This window comes from Centrocercus urophasianus, unplaced genomic scaffold (genome assembly GCF_019232065.1).
Source record: "Centrocercus urophasianus isolate 14NV4802_14NV808 unplaced genomic scaffold, USGS_Curo_1.0 seq_16, whole genome shotgun sequence".
NCBI lineage: Eukaryota > Metazoa > Chordata > Aves > Galliformes > Phasianidae > Centrocercus > Centrocercus urophasianus.
Genome location: NW_024884711.1, coordinates 11,469,850 through 11,487,034, shown reverse-complemented (window position 1 = coordinate 11,487,034; position 17,185 = coordinate 11,469,850). Strand labels below are relative to the sequence as shown.

At 38.6% G+C, this 17,185-nt stretch overlaps 1 protein-coding gene across 2 annotated transcripts in view; it reads right to left on the bottom strand.

The window, feature by feature from the left end:
• THRB (thyroid hormone receptor beta) overlaps positions 1-17,185 on the bottom strand; it is a 167,970-nt gene that overhangs the window by 26,329 nt on the left and 124,456 nt on the right. Inside the window, exon 1 of one of the 2 annotated variants that reach the window (XM_042816583.1) lies at positions 6,065-6,392. The exons of the other annotated variant lie outside the window; for it this stretch is intronic. Within the exon in view, the coding sequence (XP_042672517.1) occupies positions 6,065-6,392 (328 nt within the window). Of the gene's footprint in view, positions 1-6,064; positions 6,393-17,185 lie in introns of those variants that run through there. 2 annotated transcript variants of the gene reach the window in all.

Genomic DNA, 17,185 nt, shown 5'->3' with positions numbered 1-17,185 from the left:
TTGGCAATTAGCTAACAATCATTAAAAAGCAACATAGATATCACTGAACTGCACAGTAATAGCCTGTTTTGTTGCCTTGTCTTTCAAGCCATAAGAAGGACATGGACCTGGAGTGAGTCTAGAGGAGGGATGTGAGGATGTTCACAGGGCTGAAGCAATTCTATGAAGAAAGGCTGTGGCAGCTGAGTTTGTTCAGCTTAGAGAAGAGAAGATGCTGGGGAGACCTCATTGTGTCCTTCAGGGGGACACGTAACAGGGGGCCACATGAAAGCCAGAGAAAGATGTTTTCTTTTTTCTTTTTTTTTACAGACAACAGTCTGTAGAGATAGGGCAAAGTGTAATGGGTGTAAACTGAAATAGGGTAGACTTGAGTTAGATACTAGGAATAAATTATTTACTATGAGAGTAGTAAGGCCCTGGCACAGGCTGCTCAGAGAAGCTGTGGATGCTCCATTCCTGGAGGCTCTCAAGGTCAGGTTGGATGGGGCCTGAGCTGGTGAGCTGTGGTGCTGTCCACAGCAGGGGTTGGAACTGGTTGGACTTTAATTTACCTTCCAATCCAAGCCATTCTGTGGTTCTATAACACCATGCTGTGTTCAGATTTTCATTTGGTACATCCAGTACGATCCTCAAAGTTAAGCACTCAGATTGACTTGACATCATTGTTCATTGCTGATCTTTGATTTGAATGGAGATCACCGATGAACAACCTTGATTTGTCTTGTCTGCTGTTTCTTCTACAGTTAAGGCAGCTCGTTTGCTCTCCAGACTTCTACCTACCAGCCTGCCTAATCTTACCTTCTTGGCAAGGCTAAATGCCCAGCAGGACCAGCTGCCCCTATCCTGGAAGAGCATGTTGAGTATGTTGTATAATCCACTGAGTCTTGATGTTGGTCTACGGTAACTTTTAAACTGCAGTTGCAGCTTGTAACATTCCTGGTACTGGTGTGGCAAGAAACAATTTTCTTCTGCAGGAAAATGTTCTACAAATGCAAGGGCAGATGAAGACCTACTAACCTAACCAGTTATTTGATGCAGTTTGTACCTTTAACACCGTATGCCTATGGTCTCATCTGTAAGAGTAACACATCAATGAGCACTGTAACAGATTGGTAGGACTCAGAAGAGACAACACAGGGCTATTCTTGCCCTCCTGCAGTAAAGCAAAGAAAAGCTACTTAAATGGAAACAACCCCTGAAAAATGGTAAAGCATTTTTTCTTTGTACCTTGCACATACTTAGACAACCACATTTTGAGAAAAGCAAATGTCAGTTTTGTTAAAGAACTGTTGCACGGACTTCTCACTTCCAGCTCTCTGTATGTACGTATGCACAATATAATATTAACTTAGGAATTAAACCATACCTTAAAAAATTTCTAGGATCAAACCATGTTTGACTGTCCAACAGGGATATATGAGACTGACATCAACAAACAGTGTTTATAAACCAGATGCTCATCGGCTTGTTCCTGATCCTTCATAGGCTTATTCCTTGCAAGCAGGGAAAGCCATTTTTGCTATTAGAGAACATTTTCAGACCATTACGCAGTATTTTGTTTTCACTGTGCATTGGCAGAGTCATGCAATAAATGTACTCCCTCAGATCTTTCTTCAAGCAAGCCGTGTGACTAGAGATCACTCAAGAAAATGAGGAGTTCAGACTTACTCCTAAGCTTGTATTCACTTACTGAGCACTGCAGTATGAAAATGAAAAAGAAGAAATTAATTACTACCTTGGGAGTCCCAAACTGTATCAGAACTGAAAAGAAAATTTATACTGCTGTAATGCTGATTTTATAGTCACATTGCAACTCCTTGCAAAGTATAAGAAAATTACAAGAACCATCCAGTTATCATCCTTGCGTAGAACTTGTGTACTTGTGTAGAAGTCTATTGAATGTTTATTGGACAAAGCACAGAGCTGAGTCAGAAAAATCACACTCCATTCCTGTTTGTATAATCATTGTTATTCATCTGAAAGGCTGTGCTGATACACTGATCTCTATTTGCCACCTTCTTTAATTCATTCCTCCTGATAAAAACTGCTGAACTCTCCAGAGAGCATCTCTTTTCTTTCTGACTTTTCTTGTCAGCTAGCTGACTTTCTTGTCCACAATTTTATTATTACTCTTTGATTTATGGAATTAGTAAAATTTGGCAAGAGATTCTGCAAAGACAGTATGAGCAACATTTCCCACAGTCTCTTTTCTCTGAGTGACTTTCCTAAATATTAGCCCTTATCTTTGGGTTGAGTCTGAATCCTTGTCAATGAAGCTCAAACCCTGCTATTGCTTGAACTGCTGTGATCAGTACTGCAGTTGCACCCATTACCAGGTATAGGGACAAAATGCACTACTGTACATAATACTTGAGTGTCGGGCCATGCAACTTTTTTTTCCCCAAATTATTAAAACGGTTTTAGAGAACATGCCATAGTTATGATAAATAACTTACTTATGTAGAAATCTCAGTGAACATCAGTTGTACCGCAGATGCAAAAGCAAAGCATGACAGTTTATTCTCCCATCCTTCATTTTGTTGCACAAGGGTTACAGTAAATGAGATGAAAACACATTTTCCACTGACATTTTTCTTAAAAAAGAGATATAATTCCAACTGCATAGTAATTTGCTGAAATGGATGCCAATTCTCTCATCATAGCTGCTTCTTTATTTGGGTGGTCAAAAGTGAAATTAACTATTCTTAAGCTCAAAGTGATTGTTAGGTTAGTTAGAGCTACTCAGCTACTCTCCTTTAGGAGCCAAAGATGAAAAGTGCTCAGTCTTTTTGTAACTTCATTATATGCACACATGCACCCTGTGCTGATAAGAAGACATTTTTACATAACCTCCATGTTGTGTTTTCTGAGGTATTCAAAGAGTAGCCCCGTGGTTTGGACTAATTCAGTAGCGTAAGCTAGCAGTCGTTTCGTCAGCTGCATACAAACTGCCTGAGAAAATACAAAGGGAAATAACAATGACAATTACAGTAACAACAATAACTTTCAAACCCTATCCGTCACTATGCCAAGGGCCCTTAAAAATATGTCATTAACCTCACCCGGGGAAAAAAAAGGTGACCAACAGGGCTAAGTACTGAAATTGCTATTGCATGACTCAAGAATCTGAGCCTGCAGATCAGTATTTTTCAGGGCAGCTTCCAGTTACTTCTGGCCTCCTCCACATCGCCTGAGGTTAAAGCCTAAATTCACAGACAGGAGCCGGCATCTTCTGTTAACTTTGCCTGTGAAATGACTGCGTGCAGAGGGAAGTGAAATCCAACCCTCAGCCCACATTCAACTTTGCAGACCTATTTTCCGTCTTGCCAAAATACTGCTCATGAAGCAAATATGGGGATACAGAGGACTCTGTAAACAGTTCTTTTGCACTTTCTGGACTACCCCTACCCTGGTGCTACCCCTGTGCTGTCCCAAAGTGTTCCTCCTTGCTGAAAAGACGGTGGGAGGAGGAGTAGGGGTGTTCTGTGCAGCCCCTCAGCCTCAGGGCAGGGGTTGTTACATGGCATCGCACCCCAAAGGAGCACCGTCTGCCCATTGTCAGCTCTGTTCTGCCCACTGGATATCACAGCCTTTCTTCCTTAGAAGTCACATCTCCCATCAAAGCCATCAGGAAAATATAGCTGTCAATGCACTGCAATAAGTGGAGCAGCTAGAATGTTTTATTTTGTTCTGGAATAGCTAGAAATACTTTCAAACTACTTACTTCTCCCCTTTTGTGACACCTTATTGGGGTCTTTTGTTCTTATTTTTTGAAGTTACTTTGTTACTTTTTTGGCTTTCTTTCAAAGTGACTAACACAGAGAAATAGTTAGATTCCCCTTTACAAACGTTAACTTTCTCAGCATGATATGTTGTTTCTTTCTGCTTCTCACATGGAAAGGAAGACTTCATCTAAAAAACTAACAAAAGTTTTGATTTGAAAATCCTCCTTGTGCTACTGTAAAGTACAATCTGATTTGAACAGCTGGAAATCTTACTGAGATTACTACAAATTTCAGGGGACTAACAGAAATACAAACTGCAACAATCAGGACCCCTCATGGACACCTGCTTAGGGACTTAATTTTGCTTTAATGGGCTAATACCAAGGCTTCCCTTAACAAACTCCCTCTTCCCCCCTCAAAATCAATTCTGGATCAATACAGACACACATGCCCTGTGTGGAGCCTTCTGTTCTTACGACAGGATTAAAAGGTTCGTTAGTTTTATGATAGCTTGGTTAAAAGATGGAAATTGTAACAACAGCAGAAAACAAAACAAAACAAAACAAAAAAGAGATAGAGAAGATGCACATGTCCCACAGGGTTTATGTCTGTTCTGCTTAACAAACTCAGCGCTTGCAAAGGTCTGACAGAAGGTATGCAACTTTGTATTGTCATGGCAATGCGGCTCTAAGGAGTCCCAAAGAATGGTGCTCAATCTCTGTGGATGATCAATTAAAAGCCTGCTTCCATCAAAATTCACTGCATTTTTAGGTAACATAAACTGAGCTAGCAGCAAACACGGGCAGACCAGCAGTTTTAGAAAAGAACTCCGTTCCTTTAACCAAACAAGTAAAAAACTTTAAGCAGAGCACGAACTGCATGAGATACCTGAGTACTGAAAGAACTTAATTAAAGCTCTGATATAGGTAAATTTAAGAACCTTTAGCACTATGAAAAATATGTTACTTAAATAACTTTCTAATAGTAAGACCATTTTCTTTTTGAACCAAATCCAAGACACGAAAAAAGTCCATAAAGAGTTGTAAGTTCATCAGTTATATCCCAATAGTAAACAGCCTTAAAAAGCATTTTAAATGCTGAACAATACAAAAACATGCAGCATCCACAGCTATTCAATCGATAATTCACTCACTTTCTTACAGTTTCCAGACATAAGATTTAAAAAAAAAAGATTTCCTGCATTATGAATTACAATGGTGTTCAAAGAATAAAACTTTTTCTACCAAATATACAGATTTACTGCAGTGAGCACAAATGAATATTACCTGCAAAACGGAAAATACTTCAGATTTCTGTATTATTAATTAATATCAACCAGTCTACTCTTGACTAAAAAGCCACTTTAAAAATAGTAAATAGTGTTTTATCTACCCAGCTAGTTACACTGCATTCATTTGGGTTTTGGATAACTGTGTACAAGAAATCTGGTCTTAATAGAAAAAGGGCATTATGTTGCTACTACAGACTGTGTATGTTTATTCTTTAATTATGAGACTGTAAAGAAACAAAAGGATGTATATTCTCTGTGCACCAATTTGCTTGTCTGACTTCAAAACAAACAACACTGAAAGGATTTTCAAGCGTTTGTTGGTATTTGGGGCTCTTCCTGAGAAGGGATACCTGCTCTGATTGCATGAAAGAAAAAGCAAATCTAAAAACAAGCAGTGATTTAATCTTAAGGGAGCTGATGCTGCATTGATTCTCTATCAGAAACATACTGATTGTATCAACTTTTTGGATGCAGAATAGTCTCTGTTACACAGAGATATGCTTGAATTTTCAGTCTTTTTTGCTTTGCACAATCAGAAAGTACATGGTTTTCATTTAAAAGAGTCACTCTACCAAATGCATTCATTTTTCCCACACGTATTTACAGTTCTATTTTCAAAATACTTTGCCTGAGTTGCTGAGTAAACAGAGTTCACATTTACTGGCAACAAGGACTCACACAAACCGTATCCAATTAGAAAACGCAGCTTTAGATGAAGAATATACAGCGACGACATTTCAGATGAGAAACTTTCTTATCTAGCTCACTGCTGAATAGTACATGAACTTAATTGCCACAAAAAGCAGAAAGCAAGCAATAGAATTGAAAATGTCTTTTACAGATTAAGAAAAAGTGCTTGGAAATCCTCATCGCTCACAGAAAACCTTACAATCACCTAGCAACCTCTGTTACTGCTGCTTTCAATTTTGAACAGGCAGCCTTCACATTCAAAGATGTATCTGAGCCAACTGATGCAACTGTAAGTTTAAAGCAAAACAAAAACATAAACAGAGATTTTTTTTTTGTTATTTAAATAAATTGCCCCTACCTTTCTTCTGAGAGTACGATGGCGACTGCACTTGAGAAAAAGTAGGTTTTTCTTCGGTGAAATATTCAGGTTGGTTGTACTGATTCAGGGCCATGTCCATGTCAGAGTACTCGCTTTTAAACACGTTTCCAGGGTAACTACAGGTATAAGGCTGATTCACCGCCCAGGCCTGTTCCATATATATGTTGTTACTGTGCAGGACCTGAGCATCGCAACTGCTGTAACCCTGATTATCTTCGATATATGTGCAATAATCAGTGGACTGCATGTAGCAATTGCTACCAGCAGCTGGGTGCACTTCATATATTTCTTGCATACAGTAGTTCATTTTGTTAGCCTATCTCAGCTCCTACTTTACGTACGCACACACACACACACAGGCATGCATACACATGGGACGGAAAGGAGCACTGAATATACAACACCGACAAAGTCGACAGCAAAACAGCCCTTTTTACTTTGGAGCGGCACCCGATGTGCTAAAATCCTATTTATACTGGGATGGCTTCTGAACTCCCCTGCCAGTCAAACATATTGGGAAGCAGATTTATGACAGTCAAAGGTCTTAATCTGTGACTGTAAGTTAATTCCAAGGGAAGATGGCAGACAGGTAGCAATGAGCACCAGACAAAGAAGCGACGTCCCGACAACCCTCCTGTTCCACTGTTTGTCTGTAATAATCATTTTATAAACCGTTTTCAGCCCTTCACAATATGATTAGAAAATGATTACTAAGGCAAGGACACAGTTATGTCACCGTAGTTGTCAACTTAAGTGTGAAGCATTATAAAGACTGCTTAAGAACTCCCAGAGGGGACACGCTGAAAATCCTAAAATCAATAATCCTGTTTTTCAGCATTAAACCACAGAAAATCCAATAGTGCTGTACTGATGACCCAAACAGAAGTCTAGTTTTACAAAATTTAGCAACTTAATCTGTTATCAGCTTTATTGATTTTGTTTTATAGAATTACATGCATGAATCTCCCCAGCCTTCCACACACGCACAATCCTCCCTATTGCCTGCTAATGCATTTACGGGAAAGCAGCTTTTTTAAACTTCAGTGATTTGGGGAGGTAATTTCTATTGAGTTCAACAGGTGGGAAACTTCAAAATAATGTCAGTTAATCAGCAAAAGGAACCCTGCTTAAACATCATCAATAAGCTAATTGTTGGCTATTTTGCTTTGTTAACATTTACGTTTCAGTAATGAAGAGCTTTTAGAAACCCATCTTTGTGACAACATACACAAGAGAGTAAGGAGAGATTCTCGCTTGTTTTAGCTCACGAATGAGCTATGAACCTTTTAATGCTACTACAACAAATACTATGTGTTCTTATAATTGCCAAACGTATCCCCAACATCATTGCAATTACTGTATCTTGTTTAAACAGCCTTTCTTTTTTCACCCAGAAAAAATTGCTTCATTTTTAGCTTGAATTAGCTGCCTTTTTTTTTTTTTTTTTTTTTTTTTCCACTAGGCAAAATGCTTTTTCTTTACAGCACAGCTGAAACATGGTAAAACTGGTGAAGTCAGAAATAAGATGGCATCTCCTTTTAATGTCTGTACTTATTATTACAAAGCAGAATTACTGATTTGACAATCGGGTCTTGGCTTTGCTATTTCACTCATTTTAAACAACGCGCAAGATTGCCAAAACAATCCTGTAGGTTGGCACTTTTCATATGCAACTTTAAGAACACATCTAACAACCTAAATCAACATACACCTTACATGTTCCTCACAAGTTTCTTAAATATGGAAGAATCGGGCATGACACATGCACATTTCTCCCCACCCAACACTGTTAAATGTTTCAGACTACTGTGAAGAGCCCACAGAGAAATGGTCTCTCTTCCAACACAAAAGCAAACTAACTCAGTTAAGAAAGAAGCGTTGCCAGTCAGTATGTAACATGTAGGCTGAACACAACTCAAGCTTCTGAAGATGAGAGGAGTTACAGTTTACGCTCAGAATACTTCTAACTATAAAAGAAGCATTTCTCATTAACACATCCACAAAGAGTTCTACGTTAAATAGGTTGAAACGTACTCTATCAAGATTAGTTCTACTGACGTCCAACTTCTAATGAAGCTGCTTCCAAAATGAACTTACTCTGATAAAACTGATAATTTAAAGTAACAATTCTCTTCACTAAAAGCACTAGTAGTTAGCAAAATCCTAGAAGTAAAACGTCAGTGAAGCCACATTCTCTGTACTCTTTTTAACTAACTCAACAAACAGCATTGTGAAACTGTGGCGAAGCTCACATAGAAAATTTCATTTGAGCTCCAGTTCATGATCTAGATTTTACAAACAGTAAATTTGTCTACGATAAAAAGCATGTATGTATCTGGCAGGACCTGATTTTTCTAGAATGGATGTTCAGCACTTCCTATAACAACATGCCTGTCGTTCCTAAGAAAATTTGTAATAGCTGTTTATACAGAAACCCTCAAACCATGCCCATTTATGTGATCGGCTGGTAATCCTGTACTACATAGAAATGTGATGCATACAACCTGCCAAGCTTACTTCTCCACGTTTCCCAGAAAGAAAACATTCCACAAGTGAGACTGCACAAAGGTGAGGCTGTGTTTTACAGGACAGCAGAGCAGAACGCTTAAGATATTTTTGCACCATCCAGAAAAACATTTTGAAGGCTGAACTTCAAGTTCTCAGTGGGTATTTCTTCCCTTGTGGATTTGTTCTGCCAGATAAAGCAAAATTTCTTCTCTCTTGTTCTTCCCGTTCATTGATATAGGTTTGTTACTGAAAAACTAAACAGAATTGAGACCATATGCAGACAGAGCCACCCCAGCCAGGATTAAACCTGAGGATATGGTATCATGATGTGACACAGTCTGTGAATTTCTTTCTATTCCAGGATCAATTCCTTAAAACATTTTTTGTTTTCTGTTGCTCTGTCAATAATATTTTGAAGTGTGTCATATGTACTACTTTTCACTGAATGACTGTGATATCAGAAGGAAATTAATTTACAAGATACTGCAAAGAATGAAGAGAAAAAGCAAAGGGGATGGTTGAGTCTTTCCTTACAGAAAACAAAACAAAACAAAACAAAACAAAAGATAAACATTGCCAGGGAATGAGTTTTCTACCTGTAAAATGCTAGCATTGAAAAGGTTGATAGCACTGAGGACTGCTGTTCCCTTGGAAACAAATCAATTCAAAGAACACTGTAAAGATTTAACTTCACTATTAAAACTGAAATATTCCTATAATATTTTCATGTGACTCTTTCAGAGTTCAATCCTGCAGGCCCCTTTCACGCATTACTTTGAATTAAATCATCTGATAAAAGGCAGTCAGACAGGTCATTATCAAAAGTCTGAAAGTAGAGTAGAAAACAATATTTACAACTGTTCTTCATCTTGTATTCTGACTTGAACATCAGAGCCTTAAAAAACACCAAGTTGAGCTTTCACTGCTTTCAGCAATGTAGTATCATGTTGAGAATTTTCTTGGTTCACAAGTGTCTGCTTTTGGTAACGTGGAAATCGACTGCTAGTGGAACAAAACCACAGCTGCAGGCAGAGGCCAACAGTAGAACCTTTGACATCGTGGCAGAAGAGGATTCAAAGCATGAATCCTAGGAAGAAGTTGGAGGTGTCGGTTCATTGTATCCAAAGAGAAAAAAATCAATGCTAAACCCAAACCCTGAATGCCCCAAACGTACTGAGATACTCACCTGATGCAAATCAGAAGTTAGTGCAGTGCAGTCGGCGATGTTACTGTGGCTGAGCAGAACTACATAGCCTCGCTGCGTACGCCTGAGGGAGGCTTCTGCAGGCAGATTGCCTTACAGTACATCACACTGCTCTCCACAGACTCATGTTACAGTTGCAGCCTAAAACCTTTAATTATGAACAAATAAATGCCCCAGCAAGCTGCACTTCTCTTGTGACTTGACTCAGATATCAAAATATCAAAATGAACTCTTTGTTTTAAGGAAAAACTGTTCCTGCGGATGACTCTCACAATGGAGTACCCCAAACAGCTGAGACCCTGAACACAGAAAACACACCACTGTTCAACATAACCCACCCCACCTCGTAGCACTGCTACCTGTGGGACTGCGGCACGCTACCCACAAGAGTCACCTCCACCTCACGGCTCCTAAACTGCACTCCCTGCTGTATCGCAGGGCCATCTCAACGCAGGGCTGCTACACTCCACTTCCAAATATTCTGCATATGTGGAAGGTATTGCACAGCATTCAGATTGTTCAGGGTTCTGCAGGACCCAAGGATAGTACTGAGGCTCTGCTTACACTTTATGCATACAGATGGAAAAAACTGAACTATTTAGTCGCAAGAGCTTTGCACATTGGAGTATGTTGTTGCAAGGATTAACCGTACCTTTCTAAATTCTGTTATCCATGTTCCTATTACCAGCACCTAGTTTTCAATATGCATCTTTACATGTTACAAAATAAATTGCATTTCCTATTAGTAGTTCTTTGCCTTGCCTGCATTCTCTCAGTTACTTCTAATGAAGGTTATGTGGGAAAAATAAATCAGATTGCTGCTTTTCAAAACAACTCAGGACTCCTAGCATTTAATGTGGAACACATCCCAGTCTGTATCTCTGCATATCAGGAAAAGAATACACTGAAAAAAAATTTCTAAGCAGTGCTAATATGGCTTTTGCTACTCATCAACTGTCAAAGTTCAGCTATCTCCTTGCCCACAAGTTACAGCCATGAGTTAATGCATAGCTTTGCACTACTTTACAATTCATGCACTTTACGCTCTGTGACCAGAGAAGACTCAAAATGATGCTTCAAAAGTGCAGTGTGCAAACTTCTTGTTTGTGGAAGCCGGGTATCTGCTTATCACACCAGTTCTGACCCTCACAGATAGCGTTACGAACTAAGAAAGAAAAGCTCAAACTTCAGAATCCAAAATGATACCAAGCACTCACAAGAACAGAAAAGGATCTCTATACAATATTTACCTTATTTTGAAAACTTTACTTCTGACTGAATTGAAAAGTATGTAAAACTATGCAATTTTATTGCTGTAAAATTACAATTTGATGGTTCAGAGAGAGTGTCTCGATGGAATCAAAGACACTAAAATTGTCACTTTGTCTACCCTGAATTTGTAATATCAAGGAATGGAGTACAGGGAAAAAGAGCTGAAGCTTTCTGGCACAAAATCATTCCTTTGTTTGGAACAGATACAGCAAGTTTCAAACTAGCTGCCTCTGGTTTAAACCTGATGAAGCGCTTACTTACACAACATACGTCTCTTTTTCTCAACATGTGTCAGTTTGCTCCTCAGAACCTGCTTCTCTCACAAAAGCTGCTATACTTTGCTTATGACACGCCACCAGATTTGTAGGTGACTCACAAAACGCCAGTGTGATATGCCTTTCATTGAAACACTTCAGATTCATTAGTCTGTATGGATAACAAAGAATGTAAGAGTTTGTATTTAAATTTCAGATTCACTACAACTCTCCCTTAAAATATTTGACATCTTGAATTTGACATCACATGAAGAGAACAGAGCCTGCTTTTACATGACCAAGAATCTTCCAGGTTTTGTTCTTGCTTTTTCTTATGCTATGAATAGAGTAGAGTAGAATAGAAGGGGGCAGAACAGAATTTCCTTGCACTCTTCATGACATGTGAAAATAGTATGCTGTCTTTCCAGATTTGTTCCTCAAGATGTTTGCCAAAAAGCTGTCTAACAAAGTCCTTAAACAATGTTTGACAACTTTTAAGACAGTGTCTGAATAAATATTGCTAAAAGTAATCATAGGCCTGTGACCCAGACAACCCAATTTGTTAAGTCTCCCCGTATCTCATAATTGGAAGACCCTGTTAGCAGACATCACTTAATTACAGAGCTTATCTCGCGAGAAAGTAACTGCAAACACTTAAAATGCAAACCTTATCTGAGTCATTCCCTTCCCCAGCTCCACATGAAAACTTTAAAGTAAAAAGCTCGGTTTGTTAAAAAATAGAACAGAAAAGCAGCTAATGCAGCTCGACACAACATGATTAGGAGACTCTCGGTTGGGACCGTCTGGGTTTGGCAGCCTCCTGACAGCCCCAAGTAAGACGTTAAAGCGATCAACACCTGACATCTGTTAGCAAGGAGGCATTCTGAGGTGAAGAGCAACTAAATCTAAAGAAATCAGGTACTTAGACCAGTTTAACTTTTTCATGAGGTGATATCCTTCCTGACACTTTAATCTTTCTTCCTGGAGTGACGAAAGACTTAAAACAAAACAACTTATAGTCCCTCCCTTCCTCCCAGTATGCAGCATTTATCTCTTAGGCAAAGAAGAACAAAGAACAATTTATCCCAGTTTAAAAAGGAATAAAATTAACGTAAGCACTAAATTTGTGCTAATATTTAAACCGTGATTCTCAAAAGGAATTGCTTTGATGCTGCTCTAACCAGCAAAAAAAAGCTATCTGAAAGAGGACGGTGAATTTTTCTGATTACCAAATCAAAGAATATTCAGAACATAAAGCTGCATTTATCTGAGTTCTTAATGTGCAGTTACTGAAGCTTTGAGGGATGGTTAATAATGGGAAAGAAGAAAAGGCAAACAGCGCAGTCACAGGTGAGAGATGAACACCCTCAAAGTAATAAACAAGTGCTTTACTTTGTCTACGCTTTTTTAAGGCATTAAGGGAATGCTTTATTCAAAAAGTCCACGTTCAAAAAAGATTTTTGATCTGCTTATCATGACCACAAAGAGAGAAATGAACTTCTAAAGGGCTAAAGGAATATAAATGATTTAAAATTAGATATTAAATTAGATAAAACCCCAGTAAGTTTTTATCACATTGTCATTAGAGCTCCCACAAAGCTAACAACTTATGTCAAAAGGAATACTAAAAATCACAATTATCTGTGATGCAGAACACGGCAAAACAGTAACAAGAAAACTCTCCCCACATAATAATGCTATTACCAATGGCAAATCCCATGAATGTAAACACAGATATAACAGACTTTTTCCTTTTAATACACTGCTTGCTATGCTTTGCATAGTAAAGTCAGTTACCTTTATATTTTTTTTCTTCTTTTTGATATTCCTGGGAACTTGACAAGACTTGAAAGTTTGCTTTCGCATGGCCTGGCTGGAAAATTGCGCTAGTCCAAGTTGGAGCATGCCGACACTGTGAGAGCTGCTGTCCATTCCTCTGGATACCATCACTTTTGGAGAGTCTTTTCCTAAACAAATCACTTTCTGCTATGCCCACTACATTCCACTTCTGATTTCTTTCAGGAGGGTGAATCAGCCTGTGCCATGCCAAGAGGCCACTTTCTGGATGGCTGGCAAATACCGTCGGGCTACAAACAGTTGGCATTGCCAGAATCTTGCTCAGGTGTGGAGTTTTGGAAAGCAAGTGCTTCCCCAGCTCTCCTGCTGCCGCAGTGCTCCCATCCACTTGGCTGCACCGGTACGATGCAGAGCCTCTCAGCCATGCCCATTCAGCCACCATAGTTCCTCTCCGGTACAATTAAATATAAAACAATCCCATCTGTGAAGCCTAAACAAGCAGGCAGATCTATGTGGACTAACACCAGATGTAACTTTTACAACTCCACAACCATGACATGGGCCCCCGGGCAAGTTACCACCAATTTATTGCCCTGCCCATATGATCATTTGAGGTCTTGTAGGTCGAGGCTGGTCGTGAACAATTTTCAGATACTTAAAACACAAAACATCACGGATTCAGCCTTGTTTGACTTTGCTCTTATCGTAGGCTGACCTGAGGGACACTCTGTTACCTAAGTGTGACATTCTTATGTGGGCATGCTTAGCAGTTCCGCTTTTGCTACCTACTGCCTTTCTCTAGTTGTGGTCACACTGGAGTACCAGACACTAATTTTATCACAGGAGTTCAGACATGTGGGTCCAGTGTCAGTTAGAAAAGAGACTAAGGCAGCATGACTTGACCTAGTTGGTCAAAATACTTAGGTGAATTTATTTATCCCCTCATATAGAAGAAACCGAGATACCACTAACTGATAAATCTGCACAGATAAATACAAGCCATCTTCTATTTTAGGGAAGAAAAATTATATGCTATAAGAATTATACATTTAAAGAAATTATTTTATAGCACATGCATCAGAATTCAAATTCAAGATAGCTTTCTAACTTGCATCCTGGTAACAATGTTTATAAATAACTTTGGATTTCAGCTACCAGATCTATCATACCATCACTAATTTTGAAAGATTTGTCCTAAGAGTTAAGTCGAACGTTACTAACACAGGGCATATTTAGTTATGGTTAATATTAATTTCTGGTATTCTATATTAATCCTTGCTCACACTTACAGATTTGCTCACTGTGTTGGCTAGTTTAAGTGTATATTCATACTTTTTTTTCCTACTGGGAGCGTAAGCTCACCTGATATTTTAAGTTTAAGGTCTGCTCCTTCCATCCACTTTATCTCAGTTGGACTTTAACAGCATGAACTTGTCTGAGACACTATCTGGCATCATAGAACTCAGTGCATCAGACATGTCCAGACAATGACTGAATTTGACCATAGCCACTTTCTTCAGATTTGTTTTTCTTAGCAAAATGAAAGACTGACTTTAAATGCAGGCAATATGTTAAGAGTATATCACTCGTAGGAGGATAACTAAATTTAAAATAGAATAGTGAACACAACCCAGAAAATAATAGGCAATTGAAAACAAATTAACATACTTTTTTTTTTTTTTTTTTCCCCCATAGTTTTAACATTTTCTGTCTTCTAGACTCCATAATAAGCTCAGACTCAGACAGAGAGATTGGATTATTCTGGTAAAACCCTCCAGGAGCTGCAAGGAATTTTCCTGTAAGATCTGAATCTAACTTGGCCGTTCATTCTTCTTGGCACGGAGAAGAACCGTGCGCTGTAACCCAGCCTTCCACAGCCAATGGTAACCTCAGATAAGGGATCCCTCAACACTACTCTACTTTCCTCATTTTCCATCATATTCTAATTATCTCCCTGCAGAATTAATGCTGTACCTTTATATATCTCTCAAATCTAGGAGTCAAGCAAGTGCACTATGTATGTAATAGATGTAGACAGTTCTATAATTCACTCGTAAATAGCTATTTCTGTGTTTTGTGAGATTTTCAAGAAGACCACTGACCCCACATAACCCCATGCCTTGTTAAAAAAAATAATTAGCTATATCCTCTGTTTCCCGGTTGTTGCTATTATTACTGGAAATGAGATCAATGGTTCGTAACCCAGGCTGTTCAATCTTGTTAAGCAAAACTTCCTACATCTTCTTCTCCACTTTATCATTGCTATTAAAGGCCATCTTTGCTGTTTTTTAGCCTGTGCTATGAGTCTTTGCCTTACCTTTGATTTTAATTAAAAGACACACACACATCACAATGGTATGTCTTTCCTAAGGATTCAAAGAGGATGTCATACGAGTCTTACAGATTTTTAAATACAGCAAGAAACTCTAAAGCCCTCCTTATCTTAAAAAAGAACATCACAACAAATTTGCCAATTACTGTATTTGCAAGCATCTCTGAGATTTTTCAAACTGACACATTTCAACTATGAGAATAAACCGATTATGTTACAGCTCCCACCATTCAGAATTTGCCCAGGCAGTTTCTCAAAGGCTAACCCATTTCAAGCTGCTTTGTCTATTCTTTTAGCTCCCTCTGAAATTTGTCTCACTATTTTGACTCCTGTCAGCTACAGTTTATTTAATTTTACAAGCCTCTATCATATTTGTCAAATTCTCCCTGGTCATCAGGAATGTTCTACATTCAAACTTCACTAGATGAAGAGTAAGCAGTAAGGAACTAGCACTGAGGGATCTCATATTTTATCCCTTTTTCCTATACTTCTGTGATGCAGAAGATATGCATGCCTTAGTTTACCATTTAACTTATATTGTTAAATTACAATTTCACAAGAAGACTGTATTATTTATTCTACTGCTTTTCCTTCCACATATCTCACTTGATTTTGTCTAAAGCTGTGTTTTGTTGGTTTTTTTTGTTTGTTTGTTTGTTGTTTTGCAACAGAGGGCAGTTTAACATCTGACCTTGATTTTGTCAAACCAAAACTCTTTATAAAGGATGATCGTGTAATTTGTAAGAGCTCCCTAACTGCATGAGAATCATCTCTCTCCCCGCCCCTAGCCACTGTTAAAATGGCCCTGATCAAGGTAGGAAGCAGGACAGCCTATTGGGACAAATCATGACTGAAACCACAAGCCCTATTTCAGAAAGAAAGGCAAACAAGAAGGGCCTAGAATTCTTCTTGCCTATGATAGTAAAGGAATCATCAAGTAATTTCAGAGGGAGAAAAGCAGCACATTGTAGGGATAACTGCCATACAAATAGTCAACAGTTCAAAAAAATTTCTCAAGATCCCATCAGTGTTTTTAAAGGTAAGTCTGTTTTAAGAAACAAAATTTTAACAGACGAAGGGCCTGCTGAGCTGAACAAGTACAGACTAGAAGAATTCCTCAGAAATTACTTACTACAGGCCAAGATAAAGACACCTTATGGATGAATGCAAAGGTTGGCCAGTTCACAGCTAGGCAATGTTGTCTGAATGACAGTACATAGTGCACTATGAAAACAGTGAAACAATTCATTTCTTTCCATTTCTCTGCTAGTATCTGCTAAGAGTTATTTTCTATTCAAAAACTGCCTCAGCTTGTAAGCATTTCAACTTGTAGTTCATCAGAATTACAGCAACAGGTGAATATATAAGTTGCATCTGCATTGTCACTACCTTACCTGACTGGAAAACAAAAGATTGACAAAGATTTACCTATTCTCATATCTGAAGTCTAATGAAAATGAGCAGCGAGTGCAACAGCATGCTTGCTGGTTTTTTAAAACGTAGAAGTATACAAGCATCTAAGGACATGGAAGTGAGCTGGTTTCAGGGAGATCAACTAAGGCAAAGGTAATCAGGATTAGGACTAAAGGATGCACAATAGGTTGATCAAGCAGCCTAGCTTTGTGTGGAGCCAGTCCAATAGCACTAAATGATATTTTTAACTGATGACTTAATACAAAACCAAAAAAAGCTATAATTAAAGGACACCACCCCTCCAGGCAAAATTAAAATGA